We start from the raw sequence: 18,098 nt of genomic DNA, 5'->3' as shown, positions 1-18,098 counted from the left end.
CAATAAAACTGTTGAATTTAAAAATCGGAAATAAATAAAGTTATTTATGCGTTAATTTGGAAAGGGAGCATAAAATGTTTTCCGAATTGAATTGAGTTTTAGACTTTTGGATTCATTTGATTCTGACACCCTTGCTCCATCAATAGAATAAAGGTAGTATCATCTATCATATTTGAAGGGCTGTAAAATTTTAAATAGAATAAAAATCGCATCTTTAAATTTAACTGCCAAAATATTTTATTGTTCAATAGCTTTTTCGACCTCATAAGAACCGACAAAAATTATGCATAACCACCTAAAATAATCACCCTTAATTTGCCTATATAAAATTGTGTTCTCCATATTTTGTTCATAAAAATTATTTATGTTGACCACATATAGAAATAAGTTTTTTGCCATTGTGGAATGTATTCAAGCAGTGGTTGACAGACAGTACTGCTGAATGGTATGGTGCATGCAATGGCATTGATAAGTGCGTTTAATTTGTGTTGTGTGAACTTCTCATAGAATGGAGATCGTATGACATACAACAGTAGCTGTATTGTACGGCGTGATAGTTCAAGACGTTGTTTTGGTGACAGGGAGCGAATATTCTTCTTATACATATTCAAACTGGCCAAATCAATGAATAATGCTACACTGTAGCTCTTCCAACTATTGATGCCGAAAATGCCAGCACTAGTGAGGTGAATAATTGGTTTCAATATGTACAGCGTTTCGGCGCTGTTGAGACTCTTGTATTTTACAATCGGAACGCTCGGAACGCTGGTTGGTACATCGATTTTATCTGGATCCAATGGTTTCCATGAACGCAAGTAAACCGGTGGCGATCCTTCTACTTTGCGTACAACACGGCCGGATCGCTTTAATTTAAAGGTGAACGTTGAATTTGCGGCATCAAACATTTCCGGCATTGATTCATCCGATGATGTTTCGGCGATTATTTTATCAATATTTTTCCGATCCAATGCAACAATTGGTGGATTTTGTGTGATTAATTCGTGATGGTAAAATTTCAATACAAATCGCCCGATGCATTTGGCAATCTGTACAATTGTGATGAAAATCCAACGTCCACGTTCGCCCCACAATTTTTTTGCCGATAGCTCAATAAATACTTCACTGTATTCAAGTGTGGTTAGCAAAATTTTCAAACGATATTTGGATCGATCACTTGAAATACAAACGCTCTTTGATTTTTCAATGATTCTATCATTGAACAGCACCAATAAATTCGAAAGTGTGTAGATCAATTCAGACACAATTGTTGAACTATTCACACGACCTGCAATCATAGAGAATCAATGGTAGAGCACAATTTTAAGATGAATTAAGAACGTTTGCAGTACTTACCGACCAAGAAATATGATAACCATTTTACGGTGGTCTCAACGTCACCCACAGTCGATGGATTTGAGCTCACCCATAATTTATATGATTCATATAAATCGGGTAATTTGGCCACTATATTTGACATTGTTTTAAATTGATAATGCGCAAATTCAAAACTAATCCAATTTACATTTAGTACAACGATAACTTTTTAATCGTGACAAAATCACAATCTAACATCCTCCTTTTTCTTGAATTGAAAATACGCAGAAATGTCGTCGAATCAATGGAACTGAATTAAAATGGTCAGAAAATGTTAATAAAATTCATTAATGTTTCGTTTCAATTTGTTTGACAGATAAGCGCATGTTGCTCACGAACGTAGCGTGAATGTCACGAACTAACAAAGAGTACTTGTTGTGTATGAATATTTTGAACCAAGTAAACAGAATACGTCTGTCATTTAGACACTTTGCACGTACCGTGTGAAACATAAACATTTGTCGTTTGTATTTTATTTATTGTATTGTGTTCTTTTTTTTAAATTATTCTACCGCAAGTGTCTTGAAAAGTGAACCATGGCATCCAGAAAAAAACTCTTCGAAATGCTCAATCGAGTCAAAATTGAAGAAGAACAGCATGAAATATCAGATATATCAACAAATGCTTCAAGCACGGTACTGAATGTTTGCTGAAATCAATGCACCTACCATTTATTCCATTGAAATTATGAACGTTTACAAAACAATTTCCATACAAACTTTTAGGTGAGCTCCAATGTTCAAAGCGGAGCTGGTCGTGGAAGATTATTTCGATCTGATCTATTAGATAAGCCGATTAACGTGGTCACAGATAACTCAACGAGATCCAATACACCATCCGACTCTGGAAATGTCTCCGGGGCCAGCAGTGAATCGGCTGGTCTAAATGCGCTTGAAATAAAAGCAAAAAAACGAGGAGACAATGGTAAGAATGACATCATATAGATGACATTTTTTCTTAGTAAGTGGCCTAATGACTTTGGAAATAACAACAAATGATTTTCAGAGAAAATACCGATATCGGCAAAATGTTTATTTATTTATTTATTTATTTATGGAATATATTAAAATGTTGATATTTGTTTAGATAAGACTCTCCATTCAAGTTTTCTAGTCGTCGAATTTTTTAATGAAAATAAACAATCGCGCTTAAGCATATTTTCTGCTGCAAATTTAAACAAATCAATTACAACAAGTTGTTCATGAAAATAATCTAAATTGAAGCACGACAGTTTGTGTGTGTGTGTTTTTTTTTCTCTCGATAAATATTTGAATGTGGGAGAATTATTGAATTTATGAATATTTTTGTTTTTAAATTGTAATTATTTTGAGCACATGCGTAAGTTATTGGAATGGCATGCATCTCCTTTCAATTGTTGTTGATTTTCGGTGAAACGATGAAAAAATGTTGGTTCTGCACGGATGCTACATGTGAATGCTAAATGTGAACGAGAATAGAAAATCATATACAAAAAAATGAGTTACTGTTGCTATTTTTTCCTTCATTTTGAAATTGAACGAAAATTAAACGGTAAATACGTACCAATTTTAAGCGGTTACTTTTTGTTTCGATTAAAACACACACTGATGTGCCTATCAAATTGGACTCTGGAACTTTCTTTTTTATCAAATACCGTTTTACCAAAACGTCGACATGAGCAGCACTTCATTTTTTTTCGAAACTCGTTTACATGTTTAATGTGATCTAGCTGGTTTCCAAAGTCGATCCGGCAAATATGGCATTCGTTTTTACCGAAACAACCTTCATGTTTCGACACATTGTCAAACAACTTTCCGCATTTTGTACACTGTTTCTTTATGGGATTGGGTCTAGTTTCATTGAAATTCGGTGCAATGGCCAATTGCCGAGGTGGAATTATTATTGTTTTATTGGATTGGTAATCTTCTGTTGTGTTTTCCTTTAGAAGTTTGTAAGCTAAGTCAGTCTTCATTAACTCAGCACGAATTTCGTTTCGGTCCATTTTGTGATTTAATATTGCTATTCGTTGCTGTGATACTCGCTACTGCAGCACAATGATTTTCACAGTTTTACATGAGGTTACATAAAAAGATGAAAAAAGTGTGCATTTTAGTATAGCCATCTAGATTTAGTACATATCTCATAGTGTTGGTGTTTTCAAACTTTGTGGTGAATAGCTTGATCGTTCTTGGAAATGATTGATTTAATGACGTTTATTTTAAGCAAAACATAGCGTTCTTTTTTCCATTACAAAAATATATTATTTATTCACAGCATTTGATTATTCATTTGTATCATTCAAAAATGTTATACAAAATAGTTCATTCTAACGTCGGTTGTTAAAAATAAAAATGTACTAATGCTTGTATTTCATTTGCTTTATTCAATTGTATCAGGTACCCCGATTTCCTTAGCCGTAAACTACATTTCAATCTCATGTAAACCGGACATATCAATTTTCGAGTATGAAGTTAGCTTCGAGCCAAACATTCATTCAAATAAAATTCGTCGTGGTTTATTGGCCGGTGTAATAAAAGCTGTGATGCCTGTTTTTACTTTCGATGGAGTGTCATTATATTTGCCTCAAAAATTCCCAGATAAAATAACAAACTTTCGAACAAGTAATCGTACCGATAATATTCCAGTCGAAGTGGTCATAACGTATCGGCGCCAAAAGCCGATGAAAGAATGCATCCATTTCTACAATGTTCTCTTCAAGCAAGTCATGCTAAAATTGGAATATGTGCAATTTGGAAAGAAAATGTTCGATCCAACGTGTCCAAAAATAATACCGCATCGACAGGTAGCGACAATCGATTTTGTATGTTTCTATTTCCTGTTTTAATGCATTTTTCCTTTTGTTTCGAATGTTAGTTGTCAATTTGGCCGGGATATGTCTTTGCTTGTGACGAATTCGATGAAGGTTTAATGCTACAAGTGGATACGTCGCATCGTGTTTTGTTCGATACCAAAGTGTCGGATATTTTGCGAAGAATTCAAATGAGCTGCCAACAACATCCTGGACAAAATTTCAAAGATTTAGTTTTGAAAAGTCTTATTGGTACTGTCGTCCTGACTCCATATAATAATAAAACATACACTATTGACGATGTGGATTTTACACAATCGCCCATGAATACATTCAAAGTGGCCAACGACAAAGAAACGACATATGTTGATTACTATAAAAGGAATCATGGCGTTGATATTCATGATCATGACCAACCGTTGTTGCTATCGTATAGAATGCGAAAAATGATGGCCAAAAATGGACACGTTCAAGAGGAGCAGACAACCGTTTGTTTGATTCCAGAACTGACTCAAATGACCGGATTAACCGATGAAATGAGAAATGATAGATCGGTAGGAATTATCACCTTTTTTCCATCAGCAATTTATGTTTTACAGATAGATTTCTGTTTTAAAACCATTCCATTTTCTCTCAATGTTTGTTTTTTTTTTCTTCAAGGTAATGCGTGACCTGGCATCAACCACAAGAATGAATCCAAATCAGAGAATCGAAGCTGCACAAAAGTTTATTGAAAAGGTTAATCAAACACCGTCAGCCAGAGAAGTGCTGGACAAGTGGGGATTGCGATTAACAGATGATATATTGAGAGTCCAAGGTCGTCAATTGCCTGCAGAGGCAATAAAATTCGGCAATAAAATTATTGAAAATGTTAAGGGTGACTTTGGCAATCAAATTGGCAATGCAGTACTATTTGAAGTTGTTGACTTGAGTGAATGGATGTTAATCTATACGCGACAGGACACAAAATACAAGGAGGAATTTCTCGACAATGTCAGGTACGAAATTTGAACTGAGAAAAAAAGTTATCACATTTTGTCAAACAACCCGTATTTTCAATGAGTAAATAATCAAAATTGCATTTACAGACGATGTGCTGGGCCGATGGGCTTGCGATGGAAAGACCCTATTCAGCATATGCTTAAAGATGATCGAACCGAAACCTATGCGGTCACATTGCGCAAGCATGTTCATCCAAATCTGCAAATGGTTGTATTCATTTGCCCAACTTCCCGTGACGATCGTTATGCAACAATTAAAAAGATTTGCTGCGGCGAAAGACCCGTTGCATCACAAGTTATAAATTCCAAAACTTTATCAAACCAAGCAAAAAATCGTTCGATCGTTCAAAAGATATTGATGCAAATGAACTGTAAATTGGGCGGATCGTTGGTAAGATGAACCCTTTCTCAAAAACACATTTTACCTTTTAAAGTGAGAATTTTATTTGATCTTCCATTTCGACATCCACAGTGGACCATCAGAATACCATTTAAAAATGTAATGATTTGTGGCAGCGATACCTATCATAATCCAAGTAAGAAGGAAAAATCCGTATCTGCATTTGTTGGATCACTCAATGCGACATACACAAAATGGTATAGTAAAGGGGCAAATCACTTAAAAATTACTTATTAATTAGTATTGATTGTTTTACGATTATTTTTCGATTATTTTTCGATTATTTTCCGATTACTTATCGATTATTTTAAATTTTATTCTTTTCTTTTGTGATTACCCCCTTAGGTATAGTAAAGCAACAATCCAAGCAAGTCGCGAAGAACTCTCACATGGTCTAGCCATTTCTGTGGAAAAAGCATTGATGGCATATAAAGAATACAACGGGGTTTATCCCGACCGGATTGTCATGTATCGGTACGTTGAACCCTTTCTTAAAGACACATTTTACCTTTTTCGATAATTTTATTTGATCATCCATTTCGTGATTCTGTTTAAATTAGTGACGGCGTTGGTGATGGCCAATTTGCATTGTGCAAAGAATTCGAATTCATACAAATAAAAAATGCGTGCCGTTTGATTGACGCCAACTACAATCCATCAGTGACCTTCATTGTCGTTCAAAAACGCGTCAACGCTCGAATTTTTGCGGTAAACATTTTTTTTTTAGTTTTTCATTTAATTATTTTGACTATGTATTTCATCCGGTTTTAGGTTGACGAGAGGAGAAATGATTTTGAGAATCCGCCGCCTGGATGCGTTTTGGATCATTCTATAACTCGTCGTGGATTATTCGATTTTTATTTGGTGTCACAGCAAATGAGACACGGCACAGTCACACCGAGCCATTACGTTGTAATCGAAAATGAATGCCAATTAAATCCCGATATTCTGCAACAATTGTCATACAAACTCACCTATCAGTACTTCAATTGGCCGGGCTCAATTCGAGTTCCAGCGCCTTGCCAATACTCGCACAAGCTGGCATTTTTGGTTGGAGAATCCATTAAGCGAGAAGCATCCGAAGAATTAAACGAAAAACTCTATTATCTGTGAACATATCGACCACCATTTTTTCCATTGCTCTCATTTTCATTTAAAGTGATGTTTTTTTTTTCAATATTTCCTCCTGTTTTTAATTGAATGATATTTTTGTATAGAAAGGATGATAGATTTTAATAATTCTTTATTTTTCTGTATAAATTGACGTTTATATAAATAATGAATAAAAAAAATTGTGCGCTCGTTGTAAGAAAATTAATGTTAAAATAAAAAAAAAATAATATAATCAATAAAAAAAAAATAAAGAAACAACCATTATTGATGAAATGAAATAGTATAAATACAAAAAGTAAAAAATTGAAGTATTTTTTTCAAATCGTTAAAAGAGACAGTGTGAACACGACCTTAAAGTATACTAGTGTGCTAATGCGTGTGTGATTTTGACATTTCATTTCGTGCATCACTCACGACCGATTATGAGCACACTTCAAGGGTATAAACAGTGCGTTCCGTCTCTTTTTGGCACATGCTATATGTTAGGATGTCGCTCGTCTGTAGCCGAAGTTTTGCAGAATACAACGACAATGCGCACAAATACATATGCAATCGACTCTATGGCTGCTACAAACGCATTTATATGCTTGACCGCCATACACATTTACTCGTGTGTGAATCCGATTTTCTTGACTGTGGGGCATGATTTTCGATTTTCAATCAATCGTGTAGTCTTTTTAAACTATTCGCAAGAGAAAAAAACCTTTTGTTTTGAACTCATAAAACTTCAAACACATTAACCGGAACGGTGTTAAATGTGTGAAGAACAATAAGAGACACGCGATAAATATCTAGTGCATATACTACAACGACAGTGTGGAAATATCTAGTTTTTTTTTTCTTCTTCGTTGAACGAACGACCGAGAAAATCGAGCGTGTGTATTTTACCGAAAATGCCTTCGAAAGATCCTTTGCCGCCAAAAGAAAGTGCACTGTTCAGAAAAATACTGGTAAATTACTTTAATTTATTTCAATTTCAATAATCGGCGTGAAACGAAAACGGTGTATTGATTTTAATGGCCATGAGAGTTCAATGCACATACATTTTTTGTGCCGAGCACACACCTCATGATGACCAAAGCAAAGACAAGCAAATGCCGAACGAGTGTCAACCGATGAAAATTGTGTATTGAAGTTCAAAAGTCATTGCATTGTGTCACATTAAAGAAACTTTTTTAAAATGTTGATTAGAAAATTCAATGTGAATCGCGTCGGTTTTGATTTTCAATGCAATCCTATCGTCTTCAGTCAATTGCCAATGAATATTCGGTGCATGAATGACAAATTTTTTTTTGTAATTAGTTGATTACCTGTGTAATGTCAAAGTAGAGGTCATTTATGTGGCCTGAACTGATTTCGGCATTCCGGCAATAGAATTACGGAGAGAAAAAAACTCGTTATCTTATGTCTGCATGCATTTCGGGGTACATAACCTCAATTCGAAATTTCGTTTTGATTATTCATTCGGCAAAATCTTCCGCGATCTTATGTCTATACTGAAAACTAATAATATTAATTTACGTAATACATCAATGACACCACCAACACACCATATTCACATGATTATCTTTCCAAATTATTAATGTTTACATTGTTTTCGTTTGTTCTCTTTATTTATTTATTTCGTGGTTGTGTTTCAAAAGAAATGTTACGAAATGAAACAATACAAAAATGGCCTAAAGCTAGCCAAACAGATATTGTCGAATCCAAAATTCACAGAGCATGGCGAAACATTGGCCATGAAAGGATTGACATTGAATTGCTTGGGACGAAAAGATGAAGCATACGATCATGTACGACGCGGTTTACGAAATGATTTGGGATCGCACGTTTGCTGGCACGTCTACGGTTTACTACAACGTTCCGATAAGAAATACGATGAGGCCATCAAATGCTATCGAAATGCATTGAAATGTGAAAAGGACAACATTCAAATTCTGCGCGATTTATCATTGCTGCAAATTCAAATGCGCGATTTGGAAGGATACAGGGTATGTCCGACTCGTTTTTTTCTCTTTACAGAATTATAATTGAATTTTTTTAATAAATAGGAGACCAGACATCAATTGTTCAAATTAAGGCCATCACAACACGCATCTTGGATTGGATTTGCAATGAGCTATCATTTGCTTGGCGATTTTGCAACGGCCAATAGTGTGCTCGATACATTTCGACAGAGCCAAGTGAACGTAAGTCATTCATTAATGACAGCGCGGTCGGTGTATTTAATCGATTCTTATTATTTCAGGAGACCTATGATTATAAGCATAGTGAGCTGTTGCTGTATCAAAATCAAATTCTACAAGAATCTGGTGACTTCGAAAAGGCATTAAAGCACATTGAAGAGTTTGAATCGCAAATCGTCGACAAACTGGCTGTCAGAGAGACAATGGGTGATTTGTGCCTTAAGTTAGGTAATTTTGAGAAAGCAGCCACGATTTACGAAGGATTGATCAAACGTAATCCCGAAAATACATTGTACTATGCCAAATTCATTGAATCAAAACGTGTGGAACAACCGGAAGCAATAACTGATTTGTATCGTAAATTCCAAACGGATTATCCGCGTGCAATTTGCCCAAAACGTTTACCATTGAATGTTGCCAGCGGTGAACTGTTTCGTGAGCTAATCGACGATTTCTTGCGTCGTGGATTACGCAAAGGTGTACCACCATTGTTCGTTAGTCTTCGTTCCATGTACAAGGACGAAGAAAAAGTGAAAATTATCACCCAAGTAGTGCTCGACTATTATGTTAATTTGAAAGAGTCAAATCATTTTTCGAAAAAAGATCGCGAATCAAATCAACCAATTGAACCGGCCTCAGCACTGCTATGGACACTTTATTTTTTGGCTCAACACTATGATTTTTTGCGTGTCACCGAAAAAGCAATCGAATTTATCAATGAAGCCATCGAACATACGCCAACGCTTATCGAACTATTTGTGTGCAAAGGTCGCATTTTCAAGCATGCCGGAGATTTAATTGAAGCATTCAAATGGCTGGACGAAGCCCAAAGCTTAGACACAGCCGATCGATATATCAATTCAAAATGCGCTAAATACATGCTCAGAGCCAATTTGGTGAAAGAGGCCGAGGATATATGCGCGAAATTTACGCGTGAAGATGTGTCAGCTATGGAAAATCTCAACGAAATGCAATGTATGTGGTTCCAAACGGAATGCGCTCAAGCCTATCAACGGCTGGAAAAATGGGGTGACGCATTGAAAAAGTGCCATGAAATCGATCGCCATTTCTCCGAAATTATCGAAGATCAATTCGATTTTCACACATATTGCATGAGAAAAATGACACTTCGAGCATACGTTGGACTATTGAGGCTAGAAGACATTCTACGGCAACATCCATTCTATTTTAAAGCTGCCAAATGCGCGATTGAGGTTAGTAGGATGATTCACACGACTTTTTATGTTGAATGTTCAAGAAATTATTTTTCAACTCATTAAATTTGTATACATTTTAGGTTTATATTCGACTGTACGATAAACCCTTGCCATCTGAAAAACAAATTGAAGATGTCGACACAGGTAAAATGATCTGAACATTATCTTTGTGTGAGCCATGTGTGACTGAGTGTTTTTGTTTTTTTTTTTAGAAAATCTTCCGCCATCTGAGCTGAAAAAGTTGCGAAACAAGCAGCGTAAAGCGAAAAAGAAGGCCGAATTGGAGAGCGCTCAGGCTGCCCAAGCTCAAGTAAAGAAAGAACAACATAATAAATCGCGTCAGCAAAATCAAGACGGTGACCCGGAAGCGCCTCAACTTGATGAATTGATACCCGATAAATTAGCACGTCCGGATGATCCATTGGAAAAGGCGATCGAATTTTTAAAACCATTACAATTATTAGCCAAAGACTGTATCGAAACTCATTTGCTGGCATTTGAGATTTACTATCGGAAAAATAAGCTACTACTCATGTTGCAATCGATTAAACGTGCTCAAGCAATTGATGCGACCAATGCACAATTGCACTTCTGCATCGTTAGATTTTCGAAAATGTTAAAATCCGTAACGAACAATGTCGAACTTAATGAGCATGTTAAAATTGTACTTGAACGAGAAACGGCCAAAATATTCAACGGCAAATCGGCTACCGAATTAAATCAATCGATATTGAATACGTTCGGTAAATCATACGATCATGTTCTCCATGTGGCCAAAGCGATGATTGAATTGGATACAACCACTAAAGATAAAGCAATCAATTTGATCGTTTCGTTTCCCCTTGATAACCTAACATTAGAGGTAATTTTTTTTACATTTTTTTATCGCTTCAAAACCAACTAACTGTGCGTATTTTTTTCCGTTTCGATTAAAACTATAGCAAGGGACGATGGCATACACAACATTGACATCGGAAGCATTTGGCGTCAGTGCGGATCAATTGAAGTCGTATAAGTCATTGTGTCAAAAGCGTTTTACACAAGCAACGATTTTCCGTGATGTTCAGCCAGTGACGGTGACAGTGGAAGAAACTGCTGCGCCAGCCTCTTGAGAAACTAATCACACACTTAATCCATAGGAATCAAGACAAAGAATTGAAAAATTTAAATTCACATATATGCAACGCAATAACTAAACAAACCATGGAATCAATTGTTTTTTTGATTCGATTTTATACATACATTTATTGCAACCATACCAACCCAAGCATTTAATTGTAAACAATGATACGGTACGATCTAAACCACACTAGAGAGTAAACGGATACAATCTAACGAAACGAATCAATTTACGTACAATTACACAGATTTGAAACATAAAAAAACACACGTATTTAAAATCATTGAATAAATTGAACAATTTACGTGAACATTTAGAAACAAAACACTTCTTTTTTTAAATCGAAGTAACATTTCACCAACATTTACACAATTTTAATAAATTTAACGAGAGAGAAAATTGAATAAAAACTCAAGCAAAAAAAAAAACTTTTATTGTATTGCATAATAGATATGGAGAAAATAAAGAAAATAGTGAATACTGAGTGGAATAAATCGTTTTACTTGAATTTAATAAAAATTTGAATTTATTCAAAGTTCCTATTGCCTTTAAAGTGTCATAAACTTTTATAAGTTTTTCTTGTGAATTTTCATAATTCATTATCTTTATAGCACCTTAAATACAATGTTTGCTATAACCTGTTACTAAGGCGCTCGTTTTCTGCTCTGTTTTGAACTTTTTTTATATTCAGCGTATTTTATGTCTGTGAATGTTTATGATTATTGTTTTTTTTTTTTCAAAAGTCTGTCTAATCAGCAAATTTGACAGCTTTGCAAAGCTGCTACACATTTGCGTCTTCAATGCAAACAAAGCATTTGAAAATGACTTATGTGTAGGTATACAGTAGTCAATTTTGAAATAGTGTACAATCTATTGTTTATTAATGCTTTAAGAAATACAGCGGGTAGTTAAAATAATACAGTAACAGACGTACATAAAACTCGCCGGTACTAAATCAATGTTCGTTTCATAATGAAACTTTCATTCAAACGAAAAAGATCCATTTCATGTCACGTCTTCATTTTGATACCCAAACATTTCTATTCAAATTCACGTAAATTTATCGATGCATACTTCTGCCCGCCTCTGCCAAAGCTTAAAATATAAAAATAATTTTCATTGCAAACACCATCAATAGCAAAATTATAATCATTCTTAAACGAAGCTTCTTCAGAAATTTCAAATACCCCTTTGGTTTTATCCAACAATGTTTATGCACAAGTTTGATCAAATAAATTGACTCTTTGATACATTGTGTAATTTTTTTTTGTTTTTAGTTCTACGCTTGTTATGATTGTTTTGATCGATTTAAGTCCATTCCAAAGATATTTATCTGCCAACTTTCATCTGCCTGTTCATTTTGATAACATCTTTTCACGTGTTTTCAATGGAATTATAAACGGAACGAATGGATTAATTGCTGCATGTTTTGCAGCTTTGCATGAAAATCTTTATGGTGCCCTGGCATTAAGATCAATTTTCTTTTATACAAACTATTACCGTGAACAATAATTAATATTTTGTATAATAATTTCTTTTACCTATTCATTACCATTAATTTTACACTAACAATGTCGTATTGAAACACAACAATGTCATGTCAACTGTTGACATTAGTACTGAGTTAAACTCCGAGAAAAAGTAACCATTTGAACTGAATGTCTCTCATTTAGGCAATAAAATCCAATAATTTGTTTTATTATTTCCAATCGTTCCGTTCGATTCAGCGGCTTTTAAGTGTTTGATTAGAAAGGGTCAACGACAATAATTGACAATAATGCGTTGAATGAAGATGGTTCAGCGCAACTATATTAAATGGATGTTTTGACAAATATAACTATCATTAATTATCACCAAATTGTCTCATTTCCATTTATTTCAATTTGAACTATAATATAGCTTCATATCACTGAGCGATACATTTCCGAGGGGCAAATGCCTCGTTGTAAATTCGCCTCATTCTGCGAAATTTTCACAAGTTCACATAATACTCTCAACTAAATACTAATAAGGTATGAATATCATTTAAATTTGAAATTCATTTGGAACAAAGAGACTTTTAGGTGAAAAAAATATCAATGAAAAGACGTCCAAATTCTTGAAAAAGCCGGTTTTGCAACTGATGAATAGCCCATGCATCCCATAACAATAAATTAAAATTTAATTAAATGAGCGTAATCGCTAATTAGTGTAAAACATGTCAAGTTCTTCTACTAAATCATTCGTATTTAAATGTAAAAATCAATCAAATTCACAAAAACTGGAAAAAGAGATCTATTTGATGACTAAAACTAGTTTCAATTCATGCTTTTAATGTTTTCGGGAACAATATTTACGCTGGTTTTGTTTATCTTGAATCACTGCCAGTGATTCACTGGGAATATAATAAAAACTATAGTGGTTTTGAACTAATATTCGCATCATACGGATCGCTGGTGGTAGGGGTGAAGAGCAAAAAAATCATTACCACAGAGTTCTCAAAATGAAATTTTAAATCAGAATCACAAATCAAATGAATTGAATTTGAATTCTCAAATTATTTGACTGTTTTTATTTGAACCATATGAATATTCGATACGGTATATTTTGACTTGTTACATTGCAATTTTGCACTACGTAAAAGCATTCGAAAATGGTATAAATTTGTATGAGTTCCTGTAAGTTTTTTTGTCAGTTCCTCAAGAATTGAGCAACTTGTAATTCATTTACCCCTAGTGAATTTCTCTTATAATTTATTTTAACAATGTCAGTATTCAGGAATGTTACTTCCAGGTCATAAATACAGCGTGTCGGAGTTGTTCAAAAGCGTTATTTCATATTTCATTGTCTGTTTTTGATCATGTTTGATTATTATCTTAACTGTCTTGATTCTTATAGGTCGGTCCAAGAGACTCTTTTATTGCATTGTGTTAATACATATATTAATCTGTGTATATGACGTTTTTTGTTGTTTAATATCATGTCAACTCAGAATATAATCGTCATATCTCCAATTCAGTTAGACAGAATACCCCGTGTGGATTAGATACAAAAATATTAAAAGAAGTGTCTGAAAAATGAAAACTTTTCTGAAAAATAACAAAATTCGAATATTGTTAATAGTGTCACTATTGTTAATTCTAACAATAGCATTCGATTATAATTTTTTCCGTTTTCGTCTTGTGTCCTCACCAAACAACGATCTCATCGAAGTTGAACCTCTATTTGCTCATGTTGTGAGTGCTTTTGATTAAAGAAAAAAACAAATTTTACTAAATCGCAAATGTAATTTTCATAGATATTTCGACATGGTGAGAGAAATATAGAAAGAACCCATCCAACTGACCCGTATGCTAGTGAGAGCTATTGGCCTGGTGGATATGGAGCACTCACAAAAGTAAGTAAAATAATTTGAAAAAATCGTATTATTTTTAGTGAATTGAATGTTTTCCATGCTAGAATGGCAAAAAAGACATGTATGAGCTTGGTAAATATTTACGGCGACGTTATAACAAAGTGATTGGAGAACATTATACGCCAAAAACGGTTTATATTCATAGTACCGATTATGATAGATCGTTGATGAGTGCCGAGATTCTTGCATCAGCTTTATTTCCACCAGCTGGCGATCAAATTTGGAACAAGAACCTAAAATGGCAACCAATACCAGTGCACACCCGTCCAATGAGTCAGGAACTGCTTTTGGCTTTCAAAATGCCATGTCCACGTTTCACATATTTATTGGAGAATTATAAGAAAAGCACAGAATATAAAACAACGCTTGCCAAGTATGGTCCGTTGATTAAACACTGGGAAAATCAATCCGGAAAATCACTCGAAAAACCTTTCGACATCTATTACTTACACGATGCACTTTATGTGGAACATCGACTGGGATTCGAGTGAGTTTATTAACAACATGTTTTGTTCAATATTTTCAAAAGTAGTTTCGGTAGATAAATCGTATTTTTTAACTATTATTATGAATAATATAGCCTTCCTGAATGGGCTGATGAAGCTATTCAAGGGAATAAAACATTGGAATACCTAGCTGCATTTGAACTACAATCATATTCACAATCAACGGAAATGAAGAAATTAGAAGGCGGTTTCGTAATAAAAGAGATGCTGGATCGCTTTAAAGAAAAATCATTGGACACGCTCAAACCCAATCGTACTTTATGGATTTACTCTGCACACGATTTAACTTTTGTCAATATTTTGAATTCTCTGAACGTATTTGATATGAGTAAACATTCATTTTTTGCATTTTATGCGAGTAAATAATCGATTCTGTTGTATTTTACAGTTACACATGCCACCATATGCATCGAGCTTGCACTTTGAATTGTATAAATCAGGCGATGATTACCATGTTCAATTATTCTATAGAAAATCAAAGGAAGAAATTCTTGTGCCATTAGAGATTCCCAATTGTGGTACAATGTGTCCATTGAATACACTCTATCAATTATACAAAGATATTTTGCCAACAGAATTTGAGGATTTCAATTCAGCATGTCGCCACTACAGCAGTAAATGAACATACAATTGATGTTTTATTTATTGAAAACAGAACTAATCGCTTTTATTTATTCATGACATCTAAAAGGTTCAAATAGTTTTTTCTCCTTTTATGATGAATATACCGTTGGAAATGAATAGAATAAAATCAAAACTTCAAAATAAATTAAAATGTTCATGAACAAAAATGATTTTTAATATGAAGCCTCTAGTAAAACAGGTAATAACATTGCTACACGTGCCATACAGAAATTAGTTCAAATCAAACCTCCGAAGAGCATAGCCGCCAAAATTAAAAAAAGAAAAAAAAATAATTCAACATGCCAGTAAAACCACTTCAAACGAATCGGATGATTCTAACATGGCTTTGTTTGTGTCGAGCAGAAAAAAATACCTCCAAACAGAAAAAAATACTGTGTTGCTGTTTTGGTTTAATTGTTTTCGTGGCAATTTCAAGAATGTTCATTTCCAGCACTGAATTTGTCATAGAGTGTTTCAAAAATCAAAGGATTGAAGACTCACTTTATGCACTTTTTCAAGTTGCCCCTTATTTTGGTGTGTCATACGTTATGGTAACTGCCTTTCTTCTGCGAAACAAAATGAACAGCATTTTCGACAAATTATTGGAAATTCATGAAATATGTAGTTTGAATTCCACTATTTTATTGCAAAATAAAAGCTAGCTTGCAATTAATATCAAATATATTTTAGGTGAAGACACGGAATTTTTTCAATATATGGTAGAAGCAAACGATAAATGTGAATGGTTATGTAGGAATTATTTCAAATTTGTGATGAGCGGATTTTCTATAAATACAGCTTTGATGGCTACGATATCTATTTTATTTGCTTGGATTTTTAAAGGATACCTGGATATCAACCACCTTTTACCGAACACATAGAAACATGTAAGTGGAAAGGAATTAAAAACTCTTAGATTTTTTTAGTTAAAAAGACAACAGCGAAAAGTTAGGTCATATGCAGCAAATCACATAGCTTGGAATTTCATCTATTTTATTTATTATTATTTGAAAAGTCGCATGTTATAAAATAGTCACCCCTTATAGTTCGCAAAAATTTTTATGCATTAATTTAGCGCGTATAACTCTTTTCCAAAAAAATATTTGTTAAATAAACAAGGTATAAAATATAAAATGAATTGAACATCAAATATTTGAACGTTAAGAATTAGGTACGATTTTTTAAAGCAAAAAATACAAATTTTGTATATACTATATACAAAATGAAAATGGTCATCTGTCATTAACAGATCTCAACTACATTCGTCACTTTTCTAATGTTGACAACCAGTGATGGTTTCTCGTTAGCCAGCATTGTCTTAGCCTTGGCTTACACCAACAACTGGTGTATGCCAATCGTTAGCCAGCTATATGTGTGACTATGTACGATTCTCACTGACGTTTATGATTGACATACAACTCAGTGTATATATGTATGTATTAGTGCTGGTTTACACATTCGTTAGTTAGCCAGTGTATACATTTGTGGCAAATTAGCCAGCTAATGTGCCCATCACTGTTGACAACACCAAATTATCAATACTTTCTTTTGTATGCGTTACAACATGTGGATCCTGCATGACTAATTAAAGTACGAAATACAACCCATCTTCTGCAATTTGCATGCATTTTAGCTGATGATGTTTAATGAAAAGTGGTTGAAGTTTGATGAAATATTTCAGACCTCTAGTGAGGACGTATGAAATGAACATGAACATTTTAAAAATTGAGAAGAAAATTGAAATAAAATTAAAAAAAAAAAAACAAAAACACCGACTATTTTTACTTAAATAAAGAGGTAATGTCAAATGCCTTTATAAAGTCCCTAACGCAGTTTCTTATACTCTTTTACTCACACACAAACAAAACAAAATGTCAAAAAACAGCTGTTCGACCGAACCATTCATAACCAACTTCATGCTACTAGTAGATTCGGAATGAAAATAATGTTTGAAAATTCTATGATATTTCGAAAAATGAACTAATTATTTTGGAATTTTTTAATCTGTTTAGAATAAAATAAATTTTTAAACATTTTTTGTACTAGCAATATTTTAATAAACATTCACTTATTATTTAATTTTCACAATTTCCATCAATTCACAAAATTTAATTCATAGCACTAGCATGAAGTTGGTTATATGTCAACCTTTATTCATTCGTATAAAAACATATTATGTTCACGCACACATAAATGTTGGGGAGTTTTGACAATTCCTCTTTCCCAGTATTCCCAGTTTCGACTTTAACATAATGAATAATCCATGATCGTTCTATGACGATTTATGACTGTTTTATTACCTATTGTTATATTTTTTAGAAAATCCTTTACAGCACTAAATTAAATACAAAAAGCACATAACAACGAGAACAATT

The 18,098-nt window shown here is 33.8% G+C and overlaps 4 protein-coding genes and 1 long non-coding RNA gene across 5 annotated transcripts; 3 read left to right on the top strand and 2 right to left on the bottom strand.

Moving 5' to 3' along the window:
• Positions 1-213: 213 nt before the first annotated feature.
• LOC116349332 (peroxisomal membrane protein PEX16) lies at positions 214-1,668 on the bottom strand. Its single transcript, XM_031780721.1, has 2 exons — positions 1,354-1,668; positions 214-1,285 (listed from the first exon to the last, which is right to left on the bottom strand). The coding sequence occupies exons 1-2, from the start codon at positions 1,475-1,477 to the stop codon at positions 363-365; spliced, it is 1,047 nt and encodes a 348-aa protein (XP_031636581.1). The 5' UTR covers positions 1,478-1,668; the 3' UTR covers positions 214-362.
• A 126-nt stretch (positions 1,669-1,794) lies between these two features.
• On the top strand, positions 1,795-6,853 carry LOC116349370 (protein argonaute-3-like). The gene is made up of 10 exons (XM_031780772.1): positions 1,795-2,009; positions 2,100-2,298; positions 3,750-4,156; positions 4,228-4,716; positions 4,823-5,160; positions 5,251-5,554; positions 5,636-5,760; positions 5,909-6,037; positions 6,124-6,271; positions 6,335-6,853. Exons 1-10 carry the CDS (start codon positions 1,911-1,913, stop codon positions 6,674-6,676), a joined length of 2,580 nt encoding a protein of 859 aa, XP_031636632.1. The 5' UTR covers positions 1,795-1,910; the 3' UTR covers positions 6,677-6,853.
• LOC116349371 lies at positions 2,373-3,468 on the bottom strand. Its single transcript, XR_004201902.1, has 2 exons — positions 2,917-3,468; positions 2,373-2,811 (listed from the first exon to the last, which is right to left on the bottom strand). It is a non-coding gene; the product is annotated as an uncharacterized LOC116349371 (long non-coding RNA).
• Positions 6,854-7,255: 402 nt separating the features above from the next.
• LOC116349344 (N-alpha-acetyltransferase 15, NatA auxiliary subunit) lies at positions 7,256-11,524 on the top strand. Its single transcript, XM_031780735.1, has 7 exons — positions 7,256-7,626; positions 8,320-8,667; positions 8,728-8,865; positions 8,925-10,076; positions 10,160-10,223; positions 10,292-10,941; positions 11,021-11,524. The coding sequence occupies exons 1-7, from the start codon at positions 7,570-7,572 to the stop codon at positions 11,189-11,191; spliced, it is 2,580 nt and encodes an 859-aa protein (XP_031636595.1). The 5' UTR covers positions 7,256-7,569; the 3' UTR covers positions 11,192-11,524.
• Positions 11,525-14,188: 2,664 nt separating this feature from the next.
• On the top strand, positions 14,189-15,751 carry LOC116349369 (prostatic acid phosphatase-like). Its single transcript, XM_031780771.1, has 5 exons — positions 14,189-14,414; positions 14,477-14,575; positions 14,638-15,080; positions 15,174-15,423; positions 15,488-15,751. The coding sequence occupies exons 1-5, from the start codon at positions 14,256-14,258 to the stop codon at positions 15,719-15,721; spliced, it is 1,185 nt and encodes a 394-aa protein (XP_031636631.1). The 5' UTR covers positions 14,189-14,255; the 3' UTR covers positions 15,722-15,751.
• The last annotated feature ends 2,347 nt before the right edge of the window (positions 15,752-18,098 follow it).

The sequence above is a fragment of the Contarinia nasturtii genome, unplaced genomic scaffold (assembly GCF_009176525.2).
Source record: "Contarinia nasturtii isolate CC-2019 unplaced genomic scaffold, AAFC_CNas_1.1 Cnas_scaffold_2861, whole genome shotgun sequence".
Classification (NCBI taxonomy): Eukaryota; Metazoa; Arthropoda; class Insecta; order Diptera; family Cecidomyiidae; genus Contarinia; species Contarinia nasturtii.
Note: the sequence above shows the minus strand (reverse complement) of the source record. Positions and strands in the feature narration are given on the sequence as shown.

What these genes read in the sequence shown, in the direction of transcription:
- LOC116349369 (XM_031780771.1), top strand. Translation starts at nt 14,256, where the DNA reads ATGAAAACTTTTCTGAAAAATAACAAAATTCGAATATTGTTAATAGTG. An exon ending in AACCTCTATTTGCTCATGTT is followed by an intron (nt 14,415 to 14,476) that starts GTGAGTGCTTTT and finishes TAATTTTCATAG; the next exon opens with ATATTTCGACATGGTGAGAG. An exon ending in ATTCTCTGAACGTATTTGAT is followed by an intron (nt 15,424 to 15,487) that starts ATGAGTAAACAT and finishes TGTATTTTACAG; the next exon opens with TTACACATGCCACCATATGC.
- LOC116349344 (XM_031780735.1), top strand. Translation starts at nt 7,570, where the DNA reads ATGCCTTCGAAAGATCCTTTGCCGCCAAAAGAAAGTGCACTGTTCAGA. An exon ending in TTCGACAGAGCCAAGTGAAC is followed by an intron (nt 8,866 to 8,924) that starts GTAAGTCATTCA and finishes TTATTATTTCAG; the next exon opens with GAGACCTATGATTATAAGCA. An exon ending in AATTGAAGATGTCGACACAG is followed by an intron (nt 10,224 to 10,291) that starts GTAAAATGATCT and finishes TTTTTTTTTTAG; the next exon opens with AAAATCTTCCGCCATCTGAG.
- LOC116349370 (XM_031780772.1), top strand. Translation starts at nt 1,911, where the DNA reads ATGGCATCCAGAAAAAAACTCTTCGAAATGCTCAATCGAGTCAAAATT. An exon ending in GAATTTCTCGACAATGTCAG is followed by an intron (nt 5,161 to 5,250) that starts GTACGAAATTTG and finishes TTGCATTTACAG; the next exon opens with ACGATGTGCTGGGCCGATGG. An exon ending in GTAAATTGGGCGGATCGTTG is followed by an intron (nt 5,555 to 5,635) that starts GTAAGATGAACC and finishes CGACATCCACAG; the next exon opens with TGGACCATCAGAATACCATT.
- LOC116349332 (XM_031780721.1), bottom strand. Translation starts at nt 1,477, where the DNA reads ATGTCAAATATAGTGGCCAAATTACCCGATTTATATGAATCATATAAA. An exon ending in GTTATCATATTTCTTGGTCG is followed by an intron (nt 1,286 to 1,353) that starts GTAAGTACTGCA and finishes CTATGATTGCAG; the next exon opens with GTCGTGTGAATAGTTCAACA.